This window comes from Lissotriton vulgaris, chromosome 1_1 (genome assembly GCF_964263255.1).
Source record: "Lissotriton vulgaris chromosome 1_1, aLisVul1.2, whole genome shotgun sequence".
NCBI classification, from domain to species: domain Eukaryota; kingdom Metazoa; phylum Chordata; class Amphibia; order Caudata; family Salamandridae; genus Lissotriton; species Lissotriton vulgaris.
The window spans coordinates 1,668,686,477-1,668,710,999 of NC_141685.1; the positions used below are offsets into that span (position 1 = coordinate 1,668,686,477).

The following is a 24,523-nucleotide window of genomic DNA, read 5'->3' on the forward strand; positions in this document are numbered from 1 at the left end:
GGCAGAAGGGGTAGGCAGTCCTTTAGATCAGCAGGCTCCTTGTCCTTGGTTACAGGGTTCCTTGTCAGAAGTGATCTGATTTCCTAGTTCAGGGGTCCTTCTCTTATACCCCTTTTCGTCTTTGATCCCTTTGTCTATGCCGGGGGTTTCCCAACACCCTGGGTCTGCGGTGGGTGGAGCTAGGCAGTAGCACCTGGCCTATTCATTGAGCCGGGCCGGGTCCTCAGACGCCCCGCAGGAGGTGGAGCCAGCATTGATACTGGCAGGAGCAGAGCTATCGCCCTCCTGGCAGGAGGTGGGGCTAGGATCGTCCATGGCAGGCACAGAGCCATCAGTCGCTTGGCAGGAGGTGGAGCCAGCATTGTATCAGGCAAGGCAGGCTATCAGCAACTACTCTCCCCCTACTCTCAACGTAAATGTCCCACTCATCCCACACTGACTCATCCAGACCTCTTGGAGCCACCCAGCTCCTGTCACACACACGTAAGACCAGCAGAGACCAGATATGGTTAGACAAGAAAATAGACACTTTCTAAAAGTACTACTTTCGAACCCAGAGTCCAAAAACCATCCACACCAACGGATGCGTAATTAAACCCCGAGTTCAGGGATACCAAACTCGACATTGCACCGTACTCTCCGAGCCAGCTAGGATCATAGCGTTAACAATCCCGGCGGCCCATTCTATCCAACGGAGAGCAGGCTACCTCGCAATAGTGAAGCACGAAGATGGCGGCACTTCACTATCAGGACATGCCAACTTGGTCAGGCTTGTCCTACCTTACACTTACAATGCACCCTGCCCACAGGCCTACCATAGGGGTGACTAACATGAAGTTAAGGGAAGGTTGGAGGGGCTGGCAAGTAGGTATACCTGCGCAGCCGGCGTGACAGTGCAAGACTGCACGGGGGTCTCGCAATGACCGACCCGTAGACATTCTTTTACGAGGCCGCTCCTGTGGGTGGCACAACACGTGCTGCAAGCCCACGAGCGGCATTTGTATTTACAAGCCCCGGCACTCCTGGTGCACTAGACTAGGGACTGACAGTAAACCAAATAAGCCAAACATGGATACAATCGATACATCAATTTAACATCGGGAGCACTTGCGCTGTGGCACTGATCAGCAGTGACACGGCGCCCAAAGCATATACCAGCAAAACATCGTAAAACAGTGGAGGCAAACAGAAAAATGGAGGAGAGACTCAAGCCAATGATGTCAGGTCTAACAATGATCAACACAGGTAAACTGAAGGCTCTATAAGGGATATTAAACAATAGGAGTATATCTTAAAAGGACCACAATGCACACAGAGGATGGTCCCTGGAGAACGGGGAACAAGGCAACAAAGCATCTGCACAAGGCAAACAAAGTACCCACAATAGAATAAGTACTTTAGCAGAAACAGTGGCAAGAAACGCATAAGAAAAGGTGTACGTCATGTTACAAAATAACATACGCCCCAGATAAAGGGAAACTCAACCTGTCACTGACAGAATAAAAAGAATAAAAGTACTTGCAGCAATCAGGAATACCCTACCGGGTATCACGCTGAAAAGGGACGTTTGAAAAGAAAAGTCGAAGGGCACTAGTATGTGAATGGCTCACCTTTAAATATAAAAGTGAGCTTACCTTGAACAAACCTTCCATAAGAGTACTATAGAAGCAGGCATAGCTAAGAAGGAGTAGTTTCTGTCCTGTAACTCCAGTTCTGTATTAGGGGTATCTCTGGTATAGTCATAATCTAGTGAATAGTCCCGCCCATGTGCGTGGACCCCGGCAATCAAAAATAATCTCTTAAGTTGTCAAATCATGCCGAAACTGCAAAGACACTTAAGAGAGAATTTAAGGACAAATAATGCAGCCTATATCCACAGGCTACATTGTCCAGTACTTCAACTAGAAATTCCACCAAACAACACCACACACAACACAGCCTGCCCAGTTTCTACCATAGAGAAACTTGCCTCCACCAGTAAAAGACTCTGGAATGATAGAGAGGAAGGCATGGACAGACAAGCCCCATAGGCTGCCATTATGTGGCTTAAATAGGATACTGTGCCTTTAAGAGAACTTTCCAGAACTTTCTCGAAGTATCCCAGAATGCATAGCAGGTCCCTCTTACTTTCAGTTCTTTTTGAAGGCGTAGCACGCCAGACCTGTAGCATTCCTTACATGAAGAATTATCTCCACAGGGGAGGGCGGGCGCTTATGACTATAACAGAGATATCCCTACTACAGAACTGGAGTTACAGGACAGAAACTACTCCTTCTGTAGTAGGGGATCTCTGTGTATAGTCAGAATCTAGTGAATAGAATGGAAAGCCCATCCCCACACCAAAGCGGCGGTGGAGAAAGAAATTAACACCACTATTGTGCGAACAAATTCCGCAGCGAAGCCTGTCCAACTGGAGCATCTGCCCTGGCATCAGTGTCCAGACAGTAAGGCTTAGCAAAGGTATGAACCGACTTCCAAGTGGCTGCTTTGCAGATTTCAGCAATCGGCACGTTACGGAGCAAGGCTGTCGTGGCAGCTTTGCCCCTGGTGGAATGAGCCTTAGGCTTACCTCCTAAGGTCTTATTAGCTTTTTGGTAACACAATTGTATGCAGGACACAATCCACCTAGAAATGGACTGCTTAGAGGTAGCAAGACCCGTCCTGACTGATCCATAATTGATAAACAACTGGTCAGACCTACGAATATCTTTGGTTTTATCCAGATAAAATTTCAACACCCAGGGAATGGAGAGACCTTTCCGCTGGAGATGAAGGATTCTGAAAAAACTTAGGCAAAGTTATGGTCTGGTTGACATGAAAATCAAAAATAACCTTGGGAAGAAATTTAGGGTGAGTATGCATAACAATCTTAGCAGCATGAAATACAGTATAAGGTTCTTGGCAACACACGCCTGAATTTCACTCACCCTGCGGGCCCATGTAATGGCCACGAGGAACGCCGCCTTCCAGGACAGGTGCTGCAACGAAGCCTTATGAATAGGTTCAAAAGGCTCCTTCATCAACCTGGACAGCACCACATTCAGTTCCCATGAAGGCGAAGGAAGCCTGACAGGAGGGAATACTTTCTTCAAGCCTTCCAGAAAATCTTTGATCACAGGGATCTGGAAGAAGGAAGTCTGTGAAGGGCATTTCCTGTAGGCAGTCAATGCAGCGAGATGAACCTTAATGGAATGAACATTAAGTCCAGACTGCGCCAAATGTAGAAGGTAAGGAAGGATGACATCTTCCTTGCACGTCGTCGGGTCATGGTTCTTAGACAGGCACCAGCTACAGAACCTCTTCCACTTGTAAGCATAGGAAGTCCGAGTGGAAGGTCTCTTAGACTCCTTCAGTATGTCCATGCAATCTTCGGGCAGATTCAGATGGCCATATTGCACTATCTCAGGAGCCATGCCGCCAAACTCAAAGACGAGAGGTTGGGGTGTAACATCTGTCCCCCGAACTTTGTGAGAAGGTCCAGCCTGCACGGCAGCCGAATGTGAGGAAGGAGAGACTGGTGAAGCAGGTCCGTGAACCACCACTGTCTGGGCCATTCCGGGGCAATGGGTATCATCCGAGCCCTGGACCGGGCCAGCTTGATGAGTACCCCCGGAATCAGGGGAATGGGTGGAAAAGCGTACAGAAAGCTGTTCGACCAGTTGATCCATAACACATTCCCCAGCGTTCCCTGCTGGTAGTACCTGGAGGCGAAGTCTCGGCTCTTGCTGTTTTCGGCGGTGGCAAACAGATCTACATCTGGAGTTCCCCAATTTGCGAAGACTTCTCCTAGTACTTCGTCGTTTATGACCCATTGGTGGTTTTCCTGAACCAGTCTGCTCAGTGCGTCTGCCTGAACATTCTGCACACCTGGCAGATGGGTAGCCGTTATCGTCAGTCCTCTGGCTAGGAGGCAGTGCCAGATCGTCTGCGCCTCCTGCGACAGAGTGCGTGATCTCGAGCCCCCCTGCTTGTTGAGGTAATACATCGTGGTGGTATTGTCCGTCTGTACAAGCAGAGAGTTGGTCTGAAAGGACGGAAGAAAAACCTTCAGTGCCAAGTGAACAGCTCTGAGTTCCAGGAAATTGATGTGATACGTGGCCTCCATCGGGGACCACGTTCCTTGAATCTGTAGGTTTCCGGAGTGCGCTCCCCACCCCAGGAGAGAAGCATCCGTCACGACAGTCTGCGTGGGAATGTTCTTGTGGAAGGGAACCCCTCTGAGGAGATTCTCCGCTGAACACCACCACTTCAGAGACTGAAGAGCATGCAGAGACAGTCGTATCTTGTCGTCCCAAGATCCTTTCCTCTGATCCCACTGGTCTTCCAAGCACTCCTGCAGCGGTCTCATGTGCAGTCGTGCGTGTGGCGTCAGGAAGATACAAGAGGCCATCGATCCCAGTAGAGAAGACACCGTCCTCACTGTTGTAGATGGAGTTGTCATAAGAGCCTGAGCCTTCCGAAGGAGTGATAATCGTCGCTCTTCCGAAGGAGACACACTTGCTGACAGCATATTGATAGAGGCTCCCAAGTACTGTATGCATTGGACCGGAGTCGGGACAGACTTGGACATGTTGATGAGCAACCCAAGCTTGTTCAAGAGAACGCACGTCTTCTGGAAGTGTGCTCCCGCTTCCGAGAAGGAGGATGCCTTGATCAACCAATCGTCCAGGTACGGGTAGACAAACACCTTGTTCTTCCGTAGGTGTGCTGCTACCACCGCCATGCACTTCGAGAATGTTCTCGGCGCAGACTTTAGTCCGAATGGGAGTACTGTGTATTGATAATGATTGGCGCCAACTTGGAACCGCAGGAACTTCCTGTGTTTGTGTGCAATGGGCACATGGAAGTACGCATCCTGTAGGTCTATAGCACATAGCCAGTCTCCCTGTTGCAACTGAGGATAAATCTGATGCAACGACAGCATGCGAAACTTTTCCCTGCGAATCCATCTGTTTGCCTGTCGCAAGTCCAGAATGGGCCTGAACTCGTTCTTGTCCTTCTTGCGAACCAGGAAGAACCGGGAGTACAGACCTCTTCCTCTCTGAGACAGAGGTACGTCTTCTATTGCCCTTTTCCTTAACAGGATATCTGCCTCGCCTGAAGCTCGCGCAGCTGAAACTGCGAGCTGACCGGTGGAATTGCTGGAGGCGGGCTGGTGAACCGAAGACTGTATCCATTGCAAACAATATTCAGCACCCACTTTTCCTGAGTAATTTTTCTCCACTCTGCCAGAAAAAATTGAATGCTTCCCCCTACCGGAGTGGGTAACAGATCCGGGGGAAGTAAGTGCTCAGGGCCTAGACCCGGCCGGGCCTTTGGTCGCTGGAGCCGACTGTTGGCCTCCTCTGCCCTTCTGGCATTTCTGGAACGGCTTACGGAACTGTTGATGTTGCTGTGACTGTCTTGAAGGTTGTCCACGTCGTCTGCCCTGCCCACCGAACCGCCGTTGGAATGGGCGGTACGATTTCTTCGCTTCTTTGGGCTTTTCCAGGCCCACAGCCGTGAGTGTTTCGGCCTCCGCCTTCATGCGGGCCATTTCGTCATCCGCATGTTTCCCAAAAAGGGTCTCGCCAGAGAATGGAAGGTTGGCTACCCTTTGCTGTGCGTCCGGTTTTAGTGACGAAGGCGGAGCCAAGCGTGACGTCGCTGGTTAACTCCATGGCAAAAACCATGTGCCGCTAATAGGGATGAGTCTGCTGCAGCGCTGATAATCTGATTCGCTACCAGCATCCCTTCATTCAGCACTTCCTGGAAGTCTTCCCGCTTGTCGCGAGGCTAGTGTTCCGCAAACTGCTGGAAGGAGTCCCAGAGGGCGCGGTCGTAGCGTCCCAACAAAGCCGTGGCACTCGCAGCCTTCATAGAGGTCGCCGATGTTCCACATACTTTCCTTCCAGCTGAATCCATCTATCTAGGCTCTTTATCCGGGGGAACCGTGGATGACGGGGTGGTGGCATGTTGTTTGTGGCCCGCCGTCACAATTACAGAATCCGGAGGAGGTTCCGCCCTTAGAAAGGCCGGGTCCGAATCGGGAGCCCGGTATTTTTTCAGCAATCTCGATGGAGCCGCCTTCGTCACCGCAGGGGTGAGGAAAAGGTCCATGGCCGGTTCCTCCAGGCCCGGCACCAGAGGCAGCAGCGGATGAGACAGGTGTTTCTGGTGTAGTGTCTCGAAAATGACTGATGTTTTAGGCGTGGGCACCGTCAAAGATATGCCCAATTTTGCAGCGCCTCTCAAAAGAACATCATGGAACGCCACCAGGTCATCAATCGGAGACACCCTCGTGTCCGGTGATCCCGACAAGGTCGGAGAGTAGTCCTAGGTCCCTGAGGACCTCGTGCGAGAGCGAGATCTGTGTCTCCTATGGCGGTGTCTCGACCGCGTGGACGACCTTTGGCGCGATCGCTCCTTCTTCCTAGAGCGAGAGCGTGATCTGCCAGCCCGTGGACGCTCCACAGGTTTCCGTGGGGGCGTCTTCCTCGGTTCCTCCTGGGGTCTAGGTTTCGGGGTCCCCTTAGGAGGTGTCGGCAGAGGAGGTAATGGCGTGGACCTCGGCGGAGGGACCGGAGGTATCACCGACCGAGGGGCAGGCCCATGCGGTGGAAGCGGTGGTAGAGGTCGGCCTGGCGGAAGTGGAGGGTTGGTGGGAGGGTCCTCCTTAGGTACAGGCGGAGGGGGCGACCTAGGCCGAGTTGGCGTGTATACCACCGAGTACACCGAGCCCGGTGACTCCTTCGGCGAAGGGAGCTGAGACCCAGCCCCTTCAGCAGGCGATCGCTTCCTCTTGCATCCTCCACTAGATCCAGCCTGACTTCTGGCGCCAGAACTCCTCTTGCGCCGCTTAGGAGAGGTGGAGCGACTCCTAGACGCCGATCTCTTCCTTCTCGACGCTGAGCGTCGCTTTTCCGGCGTTGAACGTCACCTCCACGACATCGATCTCTTCCTCCACGACATTGAACGCCGCCTCCGCGACGTCGACCTCTTCTTTCTTGACGCCGAACGCCGCCTCCGCGACGCCGACCGTTCCATTCTCGACGACGAGCGTCGATTCCTCCTTCTCGAGGTCTTCGACATCGAGGAGCCCCTCGACGCCGACCGTTGTCTCGACGGCGATCGGCGGTGTCGCCTCGACGGCGAGCGCCGATGTTTGTCGCTCCGTCTTCGAAGTCGATAGGTCGACTCCGACGTCGACGATGACGAGGAAGATGCAGTCGACGGTGGTTTCGACGGCGCCCTATCCAGGCCCTTCGACGTCGAATCTTCACGCCGTCTCGACCCGGAGCCCCGGGGAGATGGGGAACACACCGTCGTCATCCCTCTCGATTTCGTCGTCGATGCAATCGACGCCGACGGAGACCGGGACCGTTTGCTGGCCTTCCTGCCTCTGGGGAGCCCCCCAGAGGCCTCAGCAGAGGCAGAGGGAACCTTCCCAAACTGCTCAGACCCACCTGCAGCCTGCAGTCGTCTCCCTTAAAGGCCTTGAAGCCTAATCTTCAGCCTGTCCCTCAAGGTCCTTGCTGAAAATTGCTGGCAGATGTCACAGTCTTCAGGGACATGTGTGTCAGGGAGACAGACAATGCAGACGTCGTGTGGATCACTCTTGGCCTTCTTCCTTCCACATGCTGGGCATTTGTCGAAAAGACCAGGCCTTTTAGAGCAATAAAAAGCCTGAACCAACACACAGGAGAGAAGAGTAGCACCAAGAAAGATATACTCAAACACTTTTATACAAAAAAGTGACAAAAATCCAATAAACCCTTGAAACAAGGGAGAGCTCAATGCCAGGGTCCTGTTAGCAGGAGCCGGAAAAAAGAACTGAAAGTAAGAGGGACCTGCTATGCATTCTGGGATACTGGGAGAAAGTTCTGGAAAGTTCTCTTAAAGGCACAGTATCCTATTTAAGCCACATAATGGCAGCCTATGGGGCTTGTCTGTCCATGCCTTCCTCTCTATCATTCCAGAGTCTTTTACTGGTGGAGGCAAGTTTCTCTATGGTAGAAACTGGGCAGGCTGTGTTGTGTGTGGTGTTATTTGGTGGAATTTCTAGTTGAAGTACTGGACAGTGTAGCCTGTGGATATAGGCTGCATTATTTGTCTTTAAATTCTCTCTTAAGTGTCTTTGCAGTTTCTGCATGATTTGACAATTTAAGAGATTATTTTTGATTGCCGGGGTCCACGCACATGGGCGGGATTATTCACTAGATTATGACTATACACAGAGATCCCCTACTACAGAATCTGCTCCCCCCCAAACTATCTCTGAACCTCTGCAGAGCATGCACGTAAATAGACAGCCGACATCAAAAGGTATAATCAATCAAGGTAGCCTGAAGCAAAACATGCCGATGTAGTGCTAATGAAGAGGCAATAGAACCTACAGAATCAGTAGTGTACATATCACAGCTAATAATCAGCATAGCCGCTTATTTCATATATTGTACCAGCAGGACAAGAGTGTTCCAGATCTATTCCGGAAGGGAGGGCAGCAGGCGCCCCTAAGAGTCCCATAATGCATGGGAGAAGTGTCCAAGGACACAAGAAGTATTGAGAGATTGTAGTGCCAAACTGGTGGAGATGAAAATATGCCTGCCACAGGTATCTAATTTTCTGGCCTCTCTTTCTGGGGGAATAGCAAGGAACAACTCAATATTTTGGGCGGCCAGGGCAGCCTGAACGACAAAAATATGATGAGTTGAATGCCTAAGGAGACATGTGCCTGTGAGAAAATTGAATGATCCACAGGGGCCCCTGTTTCGGGCTTACCCCAATCTCCCAACAGAACATCAAAAAGAGCCTCACTATAAGGAAACACTGGCTCTACCCCTGATTGACCTCAATACAGAATGCCAGTTAATGGATCTGTCATCATTTTCACAGAGGGAAATATTACCCCCAAAACGGCAGAAACTCGCTTGAGCATATCCTCAAAAGATGAGCTCGGCTCTGAAGCCAAACCAGGAGGTGATAGGAGGCCAAAGGCTGGGGAAGTCTTCTCCTAATTCAATCAACCAGCTAGACTCTATAGGAGGTTGAGAAATGGGAAGGAAAAACTCCAAACCTTCTCCATTACCTCCATTCTCATGACCATCAGCACCTAAGCCAGGAGGGAGGACTTCAGAAACGGATGGCTCCATTGACACCGAATCTGACCAGCGCCAAGGAGGCAATGTCTCGGCATCAGGGGGGAAAGAAGGTGGAGCATCCAGCGGCACTGACGGCGCCGTCATCGAAGACAGCAGGCCTGACCATGGCGCTGTTGTGGGTGGACCACTCCCAAATGCCAAAGGTGGTAACCCTGAAAGGATGTGCACCGACGTCGATACAGATGCAGAATCTGGCGACCGGACTGTTGCCGAGGGTGAACCCGCCGGCGTGGACACAGTTACTGCTTCGTGCACCTCCTTGGGGTCAAAGGGTTCTCCAGGGGAAGCGAAGACCAAAAGGCGTTATGGAGAGAATTTTAATATTCTCTCATCTGGGGCATAGTTGCCCTGGCTCCAGGATAGGCTGGAAGGCGTGGGGTAGACTAATGCTCAGAGTCTTCAGCCGAAGACAGGTGGCAGTCCTCATGAGGCCAAGGTGGTTGACGCCGTGACTTTGACCTCCTGGGTAGAGACTTACACTTTAGACATCAAAGGAGAGTGACACATACGGGAACGGCTCATGGATCGGACCCATGATCAGTCCTTGGAGTACAAAGGGGACTAAGGGCGATGGGAAATCTTGGAAGACTGCAACAACCGCACCACTGGAAGCTTCATACGACGTTCCTTCATTGCCTTTGGTCAAAGTCGTTGATATATGTCACACTCCTCTGAGTCATGGTGCTCGCCTAGGCACCACATGCAAATAGAGGGAGTGCTCGTGGGCGACATTTGTCGCCAGAGAGGACCCACAAAGGTGGTACCCCGAGGACATATGAAAGAAAACACTGTTTCATTCAATGAAATCAACGAGGTAGGCAAAAAAAAGGTCTGAGGAACCACTGATTGAAATCCACGTTATAAACATGGAAAAGAAGTAACTGACGTCAGTGCATCAGGAGAGGGCTTATATGAACTCTGTCTACATCACATACGGAGGATGACATCACTATGGAGTCGTTTGACACCATCTACCAACGTTCTGAGGTACTGCTTTAAATTTCAAGGAGCAAGTCTGGCCCCCGGGATTATACTAAGATAAGGAATCTGCAGCTAGATGTCTGTATCAGATCTCATGACTTACTTGAAAACACTAAATATCAAGGACAGACTGCTCTTTCTGTAACTCATCTACACATTCCGATTAGCTTTGCTAGTGAGGCGAACACCACAGAACAAAACTGTAAAACAAATCAATGTGTCTAATTCATTGAAAGCATGCCTATTTTCTGGATATCATAAGGTCTTAGCATCATCTAGAAGACTAAAAGTTCTGTAGAAAAAATGACAATCCTTACAGAATAATGCTCATGAATTATGCAGAAAAACAATGCATGAATGGAGGTAATTAACACAAACATTTCATTTGATTTGTATGAGAACACTTGCTTGGTGGCTTACCTCTGAAGGGTTGATCTTGATGTGTTGATGGACTCGCCGGCACCCAAGCTGTTGTCAATGAACTGAATCGGACTGGAGGGAGGTTCTGCAGGACTCCCCTTGCCATTAGTCCGGACTGAGAAAAGCTCTGGATCTCTGTCAGACACGACGGAATTACTGTCTAGAGAAGGGACAAGATCGATTTGAAGAGATCCCTGAAGTTCAATGCGGATACAATACTTGTCTTACTGGTGTATTTACATGGACACAGTACAACACACTTCCTACTCAGGCTTTTTGGGACTACTGCAGTGCTGTGTGTGATCAATATAAACAAGAACTTAAGACTTCAACATCTTCAGCCTTTTGCATCAATAAGATCAGACTCATAACCAGTGGAAAGAACTGCCACCAACAAAGTTCATCACACAGATTCAACTGAAAAGGTAATTACATGGCTCAGTAGGGTATTGCCACAGCCCACGGATGTGAGTAAGAAATGGGATGATTAACCACATCGCTGCGTGCAGGATTCCCCTCCTGTGCTGGACCACAATTAAAACGGGTGTGGTCATGACGAGCTCAGCTCGTCATGAGCACACGAGCACTGTGCTGCATGAAGTGCTGAGCTTGTCATGAGCATGGAAGGGGTTAATGAGAAGAGTAGGGCTTGCAACAGCAAATATTGCTAGCAAGGAAAAGGGTTAATACTCCTCAGTCCACATTATTACCTTAGGTGGGAAATACCCATGCATTAAAAAGCAGCCTTCAGACTGAATCATTACACCACAGAGAACCACTGAACCTCCAATCAAGCAGCAAAATCCTGCAACATGTGCATCTATGCATACATATCACTACCTCTAAACAATATATTTAACAATCATACATTTTTCTTCATTGACAAACACACAAAGTCGAGAAAGCCATGGCTCAGTTAACAAGAAATCCCAAGTGGAGTAGGTGCCTAGGCCTCAAACACAGTATATGGAAATACAAAATGTAGAGGCTTGCTAAACAATGTTATTAGAACAAGACCAAATTTCCACCCATCATCACGCTACATTCCTGTGCCTCTTGTAGACTTGCCCTTTATTTATTATTAAAGGGTTTGGGCGGGAGTGAGGTAAAGATGAGCCTCAGCTTAGGTGACGACTGATCTCTGGGGATCCTACTATTAAAACCACACCGTCAAATTTCACTGGTCCTTGTGTTTGCGCAACCATGACTTAACTAACACAACACGATCTTTTGCAGTAGATTTTTTCAAATTACAGAGACTGCAGAACTATGCAGCATGTACCACCCTAGTATTAAGTCATTCTGATCATATTGATTCCTTCAAGTCCTTGCACTAACTTCCAATAAGATATCTCACTCCACAACATTTTGTGTTGTCCAGAAGGTGCTACATGAATACGTTAGTAGACATTCTTAGTGACATAAATTAGTCATGCCTTGCCACCTCCACAATACTATGGGGCAGGTGTGTAGGGTGACCATTCAGTTGAAAGAGCTGCTATTTCAGTGCAACTCATCCCTCTCAGATGTCCGTAGACACGGAGGTCACTTTTGAGGCCCCTCGCCATAATGTCAACTTAATAAAATGCTAATAAATTAAAATGTTTCTAAATCTGAGGCCCTTTTTATGTCGAGCATTCAAGACCGCTTATATATACTTTGGTATATACTTATATGTGTATGTACTTTGTGGGCTCTGGAGATCAGCCTTAGGACTTGTCTGCTTCCGCTTAGGGACTTTTTTTTCTGTTCAACTGCCTCTATTTAACTGTCTTGATACAAAACAACAAGCTGAGGTCAGTAAAATACCAGAATTGTTTTCTGCTAAGGGACTTTCTTTTTTCTATTTTTCTGGCAACTGCCTCTATTTAACTTCATTGATAGAAAACGACCAGCAGAGGTCAGTAAAATCCCAGAATCCATTTAGCCTTCTCAAGATTGCAGTCCATAGAAATGGTCTTCCATGAGTACCCTTAGACAATAATATTTTTTTCAAATCTTGTATTTTCAGTGATATGACCACCGAAGGCCCTGATTTTATATGAAAAAACAGAGCTTTGGACTATACTATTTCTCGCTGAAAGGCAATATTTCCCTCCATGTGTTCCCATACCTGGTGTGTCACACAGTTGGGTGCTTACTTTTCCTCCATGTTAAAGAACAGTAGATGTTTTAGCGCCTAGGCTAATGTGCAGCATAGCTAAATACATAAAAGGTCCCAAAGGCGAGACCGATTGCATTGCAAATGCTTGTTGAACTTGTGGCCCACCACAAATATCCCCCTGATGTACCCTTTAAGCGACCCAGAATGTGCCTGTTATGGTAGTGCAATGTGGCCTTCCTGGCATTGGTTAGAACAGTGTGACACTGCAAAGACAAGGATCAGTAGTAAAATGTGAGCATCACAGAATGATGAATCTCAGAGTGACAGGGTTTTACATTACAGTCTGACCTCTCCTTGTAGAACTACATCCCTATTACACAGTTTAGTAGAGCAGTTTCAGTCTGATAGGTGTCAGCAGGCACAGCAACTAGTATGTACTTTGACCTTCATAGTTACGCGGTTAATAGAGCAGATCAACATTTCAGGAGATAAAAGCTGGCAGTGAGCACTTCCGTACCTTCCATCCTTTGGAGCTCCTCACTGTTCATATGCAGGAGTTCATCTGATACAGAGGCAACTTGCAGAGCCTATTAAAAAATACACAAGCCTTTTTATCTACCAATGCTAAATAGAACAAAATCTAGTCCTTATATTTTCAGAGAATCTCCAAATCCTTGTGTGGAAGGATAACATATTTCAAGCTGTTAAAGAACACCACATTAGAAAATGGCTTCTACTCACTTGTTGAGCAGTGAAGAAAGCCCCTCAGACACATCTTTCTGTACCACAACTCTCTCCCAATCCTTAACAATTATTCTACCTTTCTTCTTCAAGTTAGAATTGAGCAACATTTGAGCATTACTCAAGTCTCAAAATAAAGATCTTCATATTATGTGACTTCATTTTGCTAGGAAGACCATAATTGTTCTTTTAGTGGCACAATGGATTCCTATGTGGATTAGTTTGTTCGCTGCTATCAATTCTTTAGGTCATCTATGTGAACAGAGACTGTGGAGGCCACTCATGTTACATTACCTATGTTTAGATGGGCTTAGTGTCTAACATTGAATCTATATCAGGGTCCACTCTTTTGGGAAGTTCTCCCATCCAAGACAACTCTGAGTCCTCAACAGTGCTCTTTTGAGATGGAAGGCAGGAGTGGGGAGGCCTGTCTCATTAGAGATCTTCTGCCTCATTTGTTGGAGAGAGCCTGAACTAATGCCACTCTTGGATGCTTTCTTTATGTTTGGAAACAGGGTTCCCTGCACGGTTTGCTGTACTTTGCAAAACAATAAAGCAGCCTAATAATGCAGTTATAGTATGCCTATTAGCTGTCTTAAACTGTTATGCCCATCACTGTCTTTTTTCTCTTTCAATTTACACCTCTCTAACCCTGCATCCTACTAAGTTTACAGGGATGCCGTCACTTTATGAAACTGCCATGTGTCTTGTTCTGCGCCACCTCATTTAAAGATGACGGTATTCTCATGAGCCCCTAGCTTGGGTGTGCAGCACAAGTCTTCCAGCAGCTCCCTTGCCCGTAAAAGGTGTGAATACTTCGCCACCATTTCGCAAACTCAAAACGGTCACCTTTGTTATAAACCCAAACTGGATGCTGGGACCTGTGTGGGATGCCCTCGTAAAGACGCCACTAGTTAATTTTGCTCAATTATGCTCCCCACCTCCCCCCTCAAGAAAGTACAGTTTGTGCGTCAACTCATTCTTAAATGAGTAAAAAATAATGAATTCAGTAAAGATAATTCTTAAATCTGGGGCCGCAATACAAAAGCGGAGCATTTTCCTTCATTGTGCCGGGCGCACCTTTAAAAAGGTTGCGCCAGGCGTAATGAAGGAAAATGCGCCGCATTATGGGAAATGTGCTGACCTCATGGTAGCTGTGAACTCATGCTGCCTTGGGGGCACGCATTCACAGTAAATATGAGGCGGCTGCTTTACAGCTGCTCCGTTTCACTTTGCAGGCGGCAGGCTCCTGCGCTTTTAAAGGGGAATAGAGAACCCCTTGCAGGCGGGTGCAGTCAGTGACTGCACCCGCCTGCAAGGGGATGTCTGGGCAGTCCACAGTACACCCTTTACCTCCTGCAGAGGGCTGCTCTCAGGAGGCACACTGACAGTGCGCCACCTTGTAGGTGGCACACTATCAGAGCGCCTCCTGAGGGCTTCTTTGCCTATCTACTTAAAGCTCAATACACAGAACAATTGTAAACAAGTTGAACAGAGTTCGTATGGTACACCGGTTTGTTGAAGAATCTGCCCAAGTGACGGTTCGGAGATTGCTGGTCAATGAACCACATTCTGAGGTAAGAAAGTGGCTTGTGCTCTGTCCACAGTTCTTTTATATATTGATAAGAGATACAGGTGCCAATGAAACAAATATATTTTAATACGTTGATACACAGGATGCGATTGAAGAAAAAAAACAGGTGTGATTTAAAGAAGGTGGTGCAAGCGCACTCTAGACTCTCAAATGGTTTTATGATCTCAACAGCAATATTACATACTTGAGGCACACAAATAATTAGGAGCAGCACATGAAGGAAGATGAGGCTTTGAGAGTCATTGTTAGACTTGGCATCCTTAGGGTGGTCTTACCCCAGATGTTTTGCCTGCTTACCTCCTTGTTTTGCTGATTCTTTTTGTTGGCCTTGGGACTCTGAGCACTTTTCCACTGCCAAACAGTGCTAAAGTGCATGTGCTTCTCCCCCAAAACATGGTGTTACTGATATATCCACAATTGGAACATTTAGTTCACCTGTAAGTTCCTAGTACAGAGCACTACATGTGCCCAGGGTCTGCAACACTGATTGTGCCACCCACACAAGTAGTAGCACTTTATACATGTCTCAGGCCTGCCATTGCAGAGCATGTGTGTGCAGTCTACACCGCCACTTCGACTTGGCATTTAAAACTCCTTACGAGACCTTAAACTCCCCATGTATTACATATAAGCCAACCCTAAGGTAGGCCATAGGTAGCCTATAGAGCATGGTGCTATGTAACTTAAAGGAAGGACATGTACTTTTAAGTACTGCATATCCTGGCAGTGAAAAACGCCCAAACTCGTTTTTCACTACTGAGAGGCCTACCTCTTTTATGGGTGAAAATTGGGAATTCGTTATTACAATTAATAAGCTGTAATGCCTAATTGAGAGAAGCGTATCCTTCTGAAATTGTCACTTGTAGAAGGTTGGACATTTTCCTGGTCTTCTCTCTTTGGTGTCTGCTACTTGTCTCTGATCACTGGCTGGGCTGGGTGTCCGTTCACTTGGTGTATTCCCCCTGGACAATCCCACACAAAGGAAGGGCTGCTTGTGACTTCATACGTCTTCCTGGGAGGATGCAGGGGAGGGGCTGGGCACAGCCTCACAATTACACTTGAATAGGCTGAGCTCTAACCACACACAAAGATCTGCATACCCCCCTGTAGTGAGTATGGAGCCAGGGCAGTATGAAGAGACCCTTCTGTGAAGTCAGACCCACTTCAAATGCACAACTGGGTATAGGTACTGGACCTCTGACATTACCAACTCTGTATATTTCAGGACTTGAAACCACTTTTGACAAGAAAAGCACTGCTGTGCTGAGGATTACTGCTTGCTGGACTGCTGCCCTGCAAGACTGCTGCCTTGCTGTGCTCTCTGCTGCCTGCTTACTCCCTCTGACTGTCCCAGAGCGTCTTCAAAGGCTAGCTGACTGGCCTCCTGTTCTTCAATGACTCAGAGACATCAAAGTCTTTAATCCTGCTCCGGTCATTGGGCGTGACTCCAGATGTTTACTCGTACTAAACAATAAAACAGTTTGAGAGAGGCCCCTCGCACCAAAGGGACAGGGCTCTTTAGGAACTGTAAACAATAACTCCCTCTGGGTTTAGTTAACCCCTTCCATGCTGGTGACGAACCCCAGCCGTCACGCTCTGCGGCGCTCGTGTGCCGATGACGGCTGGGGTTCGTCACGGCCCCGCCCTGTTCTTTTGTTTACCGCACAGCGGCGGAAACGGCCCAGCATGGAAGGGGTTAAATTCAACACTTTCACACATGTACACAAAATCTCAGCCCAAAGTGATATGTAAACCAAAAACCCTGGTTTCACTTATGGCACCACAACACAATGTATACTATGAAATCATTTTTATTATAAAAATATTGCCAGAACTATACAATTACATAAAATACTTTATATTAAAAACCTATTATTTAAAAAAATATTTTCCAAAGCTAAAATCAGTACAGCAATACAATAATAAAACGGCACTTCTAGGACCAAAAGCAATAAATCCTCAGTGGATCTTTTTTTGATCACTATAACAGAACCAATCCTTAAAGGAGAAAGGAAAGGATAGAAAAGAGAAGGAATAAGAAAACATACGACAACACACAAGCACTTCTTGTTCGTTGACTAATTGTTTGGGAAGCTTATCATTGGCGCCCGTTAAACCAATCCTAATATGTTTCTCTCAGGCACGCCAGAGTTTCCACCAGATTTTGTTAAAGCAATACGTCAATGCATTTCGGTAGTGTTAAAGCCATATGAACCACCTTTATCGAAACCAAACTTGCTCCTCTCTTTTAAATACAAAACCGAGCAGTGGACACCTCTAAGTCCCTAAGAATAGTCTCATGGATCTAATGGGTTACAGTTTATATAATAATCCATGTCTGCCTTTTATCTGATCCTCTTGTACTCTTCTTTTATGTATTTTACATAAGCTCAGTGATAGAGGAATAGTGATCAAACTAGTTGATAAATATGGGGCAATAGTCAAGAAAAATCTGCCATGTGGTCAACTTTTACGATTCATTAGAGACATAGGCATGTAAATGATCTTCCAACAGGAACTTTCTGGTGATTTGTAGATAACAGCAAATCAAACACTCATGCCATATTAAAGTAAGTCCACAGAAGATGGACGCCACACCTCTTTAAATGTCTACAATAAATGTTGTATTGCTGCACTGATTTTAGCTTTGGCAAGTATTTTTTAAAATAAAAGGTTTTTAATATAAAGGATTTTTTTGTATTTGTATAATTCTGGCCATATTTTTTTATAATAAAACTGATTTCACAGTATACATTGTGTTGTGGTACCATAAGTGAAACAGGGTTTTGGGTTTACATATTACTTCGGGCTGAGATTTTGTGTACATGTGTGAGAGCGCTGAATTTAACTAAAGCCAGAGGGAGTTATTGTTTACAGTTCCAGGTGTTTGCACCAGAAAAATTGAGGCATCCTTAGCTGCGACAAGCAGAATCAATGCATTGCTTTTTAAGCAGGAGCGTAATCAGCGCATCGCACTTGGGACCAGAGCATTGTCATTGGAACCACCGCATTGACCACTGCATCGCCACCACCACCACCACTGAAAGATGGTCTACGCATTCCTTTGACAAGCGTGGAGAAATCCAGCACATCAGCTACAGATGCAGCAGAGAAACCACCGTATTACCACCACCACTGAAGGGCAATTGACGCATCCCTTCAACAAGCATTGAGAAACCTGGCACATCGGGTACGGAATGAATGCATCGCAGAACCGACGCCGGTCTTCGGAAACAGGCGCCTATCCATCAAAGCATGGAAAAAATCAACGCACCTCTTCAACTGCAGGACTGACACTGACACATCATTTGACGCATCCCGCATCTAGTGTCTGTGGTCAAGGATTAAGGTACTTTTGCTCAGAGGGCCCTGCGTGAGTCCTGAGGCCTGCCTGTGCTCCATCATGGGTGGCCTGAACTCTTGACTTTGTCTTGGTCCAGCGTGACCAGATTACCCCTTAAAGCACTATTTGATTCTAAGCGCTAGAACAGCATTTAACCCTTAAAAATTCAGATCTCAACTTCTACTTTTTGAATTTTTGTTGTTTTGGTCGTGTTTCATTTGTAAAACCATGATCCATTTTAGTAAACCTGTGTGGAGTCTTTTTGTGGTGTTTTCATTGTTTTACTGTTGATGTATTGTACAAATACTTAACACATTGTCTCTTAAGCTCAGCCTGACTGTTCTGTGCCAAGCTACCAGAGGGTGAGCACAGGTTCATTTACAGTGTGCATCTGACTTACCCTAACTAGGATTGTGATTTCTGCTTAAACAGGGTGCATACTCTGCCAACCAGAACCCCAATTTCTAAAAGTCACAAAATTCTAGAGAGGAGTCACAGGATTTTTTAACTTATCACTTTAGGTGAACTCAAAGGTGTTAAACAATTTGAAAAGGCACGAGGAGAGCAAACATGATGTGGAAACTTACTGGAGATATAACTAGCAGAAAAGGGAAGAACGTTACCACGCACATATTATTAGCGAGTCCTCAATTGAAGCACTGTTTCAACATCTGAAGAACTCATCAGCAAAGAGCACTGTGCTCATGTCTGAAAACCCTATCTTCAGTAGGGTTAAGACAGATGAGGGACAGTTCAGAGCTGGATGGCTGAAATGGAGCACTTTGTATACCAGACGTCCTATGAGGAGTGGTGCTGGAACTTGTTTCTGCAAGTGCTGTGACATAGAAGCCAATAACTAAAAGGAACGAGCTTCGAGATGTATTGTCCCCCAGAAGCGTACAAATGAAAGTAGAGAGGATGAAAAGGCCGGAGAAAAGTAGAGTCTAAGGAATAACATTTTATCATGAAAAGGCAACTGAATGCATGAAACAAACTCCAATCAAAAGCAGTCAATGAATTCAAAAAGACTTGGAACAAACATAGATGCAATCAAGCAGACTGAGCATGCCTGCATTCCATATCTGCTATGACATTATTGGCTTAACTGTGGGGAAACCGCATAAATAAAGTATATTTCCCACCGGCAAGTGGACAAAGGCTACAGATCGTCCTCTTGGTCACAACGGGTGCCACACAACGTTAACTCCTGGTGAATACATATGCAACAAAGAAACATTTTGTGCAAAAGGTACCTTAGTTAGGACCTACCAGCTGGGCAAAGGTTGTAACTTTAAGTCTTTTGAAGAGTTCATCTTTTTTGTACCTGTAATCTAAAAAGAAATGGAAATGTTTGCTACATTTTAATTATTGATCTAACAATACATTGGCAGAATTCGCAATACTCACACCAAATTATTGCAGCCTATACTTCTTTTACCTAACAAATTAAAAAACTTGTAAATATACCAGAATGCATTAATAACAATCACCTTCCTCGTCTCCCATCTGGCTTATGCCATATCGCTCATAGAGCATAAACACATAGGCGACCACGTTTTTACCCCTATTTAAATCAACTCTTGCATTGTGTTTTGTACCAATGGCGAACTCATCATTTAGAGCGCACCGTGTGCATCAGAATCCTCCAGAAACAAACTCAGTTCTCCTGTGAGATTGTTTCAGCTTCTACTGTATGTGGGTCTCTTTAAAGGCAGTAAAATAACCTTGGCTGCACGAGACTATAACTGACACTATCCAATCCGGAGCCAGGACATGTCCCTTCATCGCAAGTACAACGTCAAAACAATGGTTAAAACCGCCTGGTGTTCCATGTTGGCATTACCATTAAACCCAATTTTTCGTAAATAATTCCAAGATTCACATCATCTTCTGCTAGGGGTGCCATGAAATATGTCCCCATCACAAATATGTAGTTGCCAAGTATTTATCATCACTGAATGTACTATTCTTATCCCAGAGAATGGGGACAAAAGGCTAAATCTACCAGAGAGTGTGAGAGGGCAAAACGGTGTAACTTCCTTTGCAACTGGTGGTGGTTAGAGAGGGCTGTAATTGTTATTTCCTAAACTTTAATAGTACTTTCTCACAAAGCCTGAATACATATATCAAACTAATACTGGCAGTGGAATGTGCCAATATTAAAAAATATTCTTGTGGTTATGTCCTACCTAATCTTTCAGCATGCATAAAAAAATAATAGTGCAAATTTGTGAACTGCGGTGTCAATTTCTCATGCATGTGTGTAAAACTTCACTACTTTCAGTTTGGCGCATCTTTTTTTAAAGCAAAATGGAAACTATAAACAGCATCATTAACTAAGAAGGCTCTGGAATCGAGCATTGTGTTTTAGTAGTTGAAAACTCTGAAATCTATGCAAGTGCCTACGAGAAGTAACCCACCCTTGGAGCAGGCTCATTCTGTCGATTGACGGATGAAAATAGCTACTGCCAGAGCAAAACAAGCCTTCCTCTTGACCTGGTGTTAAACATCTGCAAAAGACTTTCCTTTTGGAATTTCATATCATACTCCTGTATTATGCCTGCTCCTCGTAAACAAGCTTTATACCAATACACATACTTTTGAGGTGATTGGCAAGAAGATACGAAAACATCTGAAACTGGACTAGAATTGGAGGCAGGAAAAACATCTGAAACGACTAGAATTGGAGGCAAGAAAAACATCTGAAACTGGACTAGAATTGGAGGCAGGACAAACATCTGAAACTGGACTGAATTGGAGGCAAGAAAAACACCTGAAACTGGACTAGAATTGGAGGCAAGAAAAACATCTGAAACTGGACTAGAATTGGAGGCAGGACAAACATCTGAAACTGGACTGAATTGGAGGCAAGAAAAACATCTGAAACTGGACTAGAATTGGAGGCAAGAAAAACATCTGAAACTGGACTAGAATTGGAGGCAGGAAAAACATCTGAAACTGGACTGAATTGGAGGCAAGAAAAACATCTGAAACTGGACTAGAATTGGAGGCAAGAAAAACATCTGAAACTGGACTAGAATTGGAGGCAGGAAAACGGTTGATTGAAATGAAACATCTCGTGTTTGGCCATTAGATGGCACTATTGTACTTACAATACTTCTTGCGTGAACCACTCGTTAGTATGCTTTGACAACGCATACCATTAGCTTTTTTTTTTTATTTATCCTTTTTTGTGGGGGGAGACCCCCCACAACCCCCCTAATGTTCCCTTAATTCTGAGGAGGGACGTTATACAGGATACGTTATACTTCGTTATTCAGCCTTTCGTAGTTCCGGCCGACGTTGTTCAGCAGTCTTCGTTATTTTCTCCTCGTTGTTCAGGTGAGTCGTTGTTCAAAGTTCAATCATCGTGGTTTAGGATGTTTCCCAGGAAAAACATCTTAAACTGGACTAGAATTGGAGGCAGGAAAAACACCTGAAACTGCACTAGAATTGGGGGCAGGAAAAACACCTGAAACTGCACTAGAATTGGGGGCAGGAAAAACGTCTGAAACTGCACTCGAATTGGAGGCAGGAAAAACACCTGAAACTGCACTAGAATTGGAGGCAGGAAAAACATCTGAAACTGGTCTAGAATTGGAGGCAGGACAAACATCTGAAACTGCACTCGAATTGGAGGCAGGAAAAACATCTGAAACTGGACTAGAATTGGAGGCAGGACAAACATCTGAAACTGCACTCGAATTGGAGGCAGGAAAAACATCTGAAACTGGACTAGAATTGGAGGCAGGAAAAACATCTGAAACTGGACTAGAATTGGAGGCAGGATAAACGGTTGATTGAAATGAAACATTTCGTGTTTGGCCGTTAGATGGCACTATTGTACTTACAATACTTCTTGCGTGAACCACTCGTTAGTATGCTTTGACAACGCATACCATTAGCTTTTTTTTTTTAATTTATCCTTTTTTGTGGGGTGAGACCCCCCACAACCCCCCTAATGTTCCCTTAATTCTGAGGAGGGACGTTATACAGGATACGTTATACTTCGTTGTTCAGCCTTTCGTAGTTCCGGCCGACGTTGTTCAGCAGTCTTCGTTATTTTCTCCTCGTTGTTCAGGTGAGTCGTTGTTCAAAGTTCAATATCGTGGTTTAGGATGTTTCCCAGGAAAAACATCTGAAACTGGACTAGATTGGAGGCAGGAAAAAGACCTGAAACTGCACTAGAATTGGGGGCAGGAAAAACTCCTGAAACTGCACTAGAATTGGGGGCAGGAAAAACGTCTGAAACTGCACTCGAATTGGAGGCAGGAAAAACATCTGAAACTGGACTAGAATTGGAGGCAGGACAAACATCTGAAACTGCACTCGAATTGGAGGCAGGAAAAACATCTGAAACTGGACTAGAATTGGAGGCAGGACAAACATCTGAAACTGCACTCGAATTGGAGGCAGGAAAAACATCTGAAACTGGACTAGAATTGGAGGCAGGCAGATTTTATCCTAGTTTTTTTTAACACGATATCAACGCCTATATGCTAGATACATTTAAAATGTGAAGAGGCGGCGCCGAGAACCCTGCCCGACGGGCATAAGCATATCATTGTAAAGACAGAAAGTAGCTTTCTGCACTCCGTACCAGCGGGAGTCACTGTCTACTTGGTGTCGACACTGCATCACAAGCATCTCGACCCAGGTGCCAGTTTTAAGGTGGAAGTATGCACTGCAAATGAGGTATGCTGCAAAGAGGGGCATATACAAGCAATGATGTCATCCTGAAGTGCAATATAGACGTCGTGATCAGCCACTAAAGCTTAGTTTTGTAGGGCATTATTCTTTTTAGATGAGATGGTCTTTTGTCATAAGAAATGCCACAGCCTCCTTTCTCAGAAAGTCAGTATCTGGAGACATCAATGTCCCCTACCAGCTTGTCTGGTCGCAGTAGTGACCACTTGTAACTTTTCTCACACCCAACAGTACCACCTAGAGCATGTATCACCTCTGTGCCAAATACTCTTCCTTGTGACATCAGGGCTCCTCCATCATGTCTCATAACATCAGTCCTGAGTTCTCGCTGTTCTTGTGACATCTGTGGCGACCTATAGTCTACCCTGTAACATCCGAGCGCCCCAACATGTCGTGCAACATCAATGCCTCTTAGAACATGTGCCCTGACATTACTGTCCATTTGACCAACTGTGCGATGTAGAAGACCCTACACTATGTTTACATTCATACCCCGTTAAAATCTGCAAAATATTCCGATTTCAAGCAGGAAAACATTAAAAAAGCATCAAATATTTGAACATACATCAAAAACTGGCACCAGACATCACAACGTACCTGGCTCAGCTTGACAACTCGCTTCCTGCTGGCTCTGGGACATGTTGAGCAAAAAGGGATCAAACGTTGAATGAAAATTACATTTACAAAATAATTATTTTCCAAAGATCAGCTGTCTGCTCTGTGTTCTGCTGAGCTCGGTCAATGTTAGGAGTGAACTGAATCCCACAGAACAGTGTTGAATCCCGCCTCGCTCGGCATAAACATCAGCACAGCCTGGTTTATCAGATCAGTATTGGCTCAAAGGATGTTACACACAATTTAATGTTCAAGTTACAGACAGACAGAGCAGTGCCTGTCTGGAGCTACCTGGGACGTCCTCAATCCAAGAGAAATCAAAGAGGAGGGCTCTGTGGTTTGCCAAAGGATACACAGCGCCCATTTTCAAAGGTACAGCAAGGTGCTCCTTCCCAACCAAACCAGAGGACAAAAGACCTTCTGTGCTTCAGCAAAATCAAGAAACAGAAGTGTGAAAACAAAAGGAAACTTAATGCCCTTCCGAGACTTCACATCCAGAGCATCAACAGAGCGGCAATTGAGATATTTCTGGATAAGTAAGTGGCTGTTAATGACTCCCTCACTAAACACATTTATACAGTTTCAAATCTGTACAATAAAATTCGACATTTTTAACTGGTTCAGCAGGCCAGTGTGGTGTGTGGCAAGGCCACAGAAACCTGGCAAGCTTGTTTGGTTTATCATATTAGGAACATGTCTCTTCCAGTGACCAAAATGTTAGGTTAAATGCCACTGACAGCATTGTGAAGGCAAACTACTTGATCTCTTAGTGCCAGTCCAATCAGGAGCGCTTATAAGCAAGATCAGCTGCAACAAGGGGCTTAATCAGCTTCAGAGCCTTATGCCAAATTCAACAACAAAAGTAAAATGCTATTTTG

The 24,523-nt window shown here is 46.0% G+C and overlaps 1 protein-coding gene across 1 annotated transcript in view; it reads right to left on the bottom strand.

The window, feature by feature from the left end:
* CEP41 (centrosomal protein 41) overlaps window positions 1-24,523 on the bottom strand; it is a 115,620-nt gene that overhangs the window by 31,726 nt on the left and 59,371 nt on the right. The window contains exons 4-6 of the mRNA XM_086918912.1: window positions 19,593-19,654; window positions 13,163-13,232; window positions 10,542-10,701 (exon numbers count right to left, since the gene is read on the bottom strand). Of these exons, the coding sequence (XP_086775038.1) occupies window positions 10,542-10,701; window positions 13,163-13,232; window positions 19,593-19,654 (292 nt within the window). The remainder of the gene's footprint in view (window positions 1-10,541; window positions 10,702-13,162; window positions 13,233-19,592; window positions 19,655-24,523) is intronic.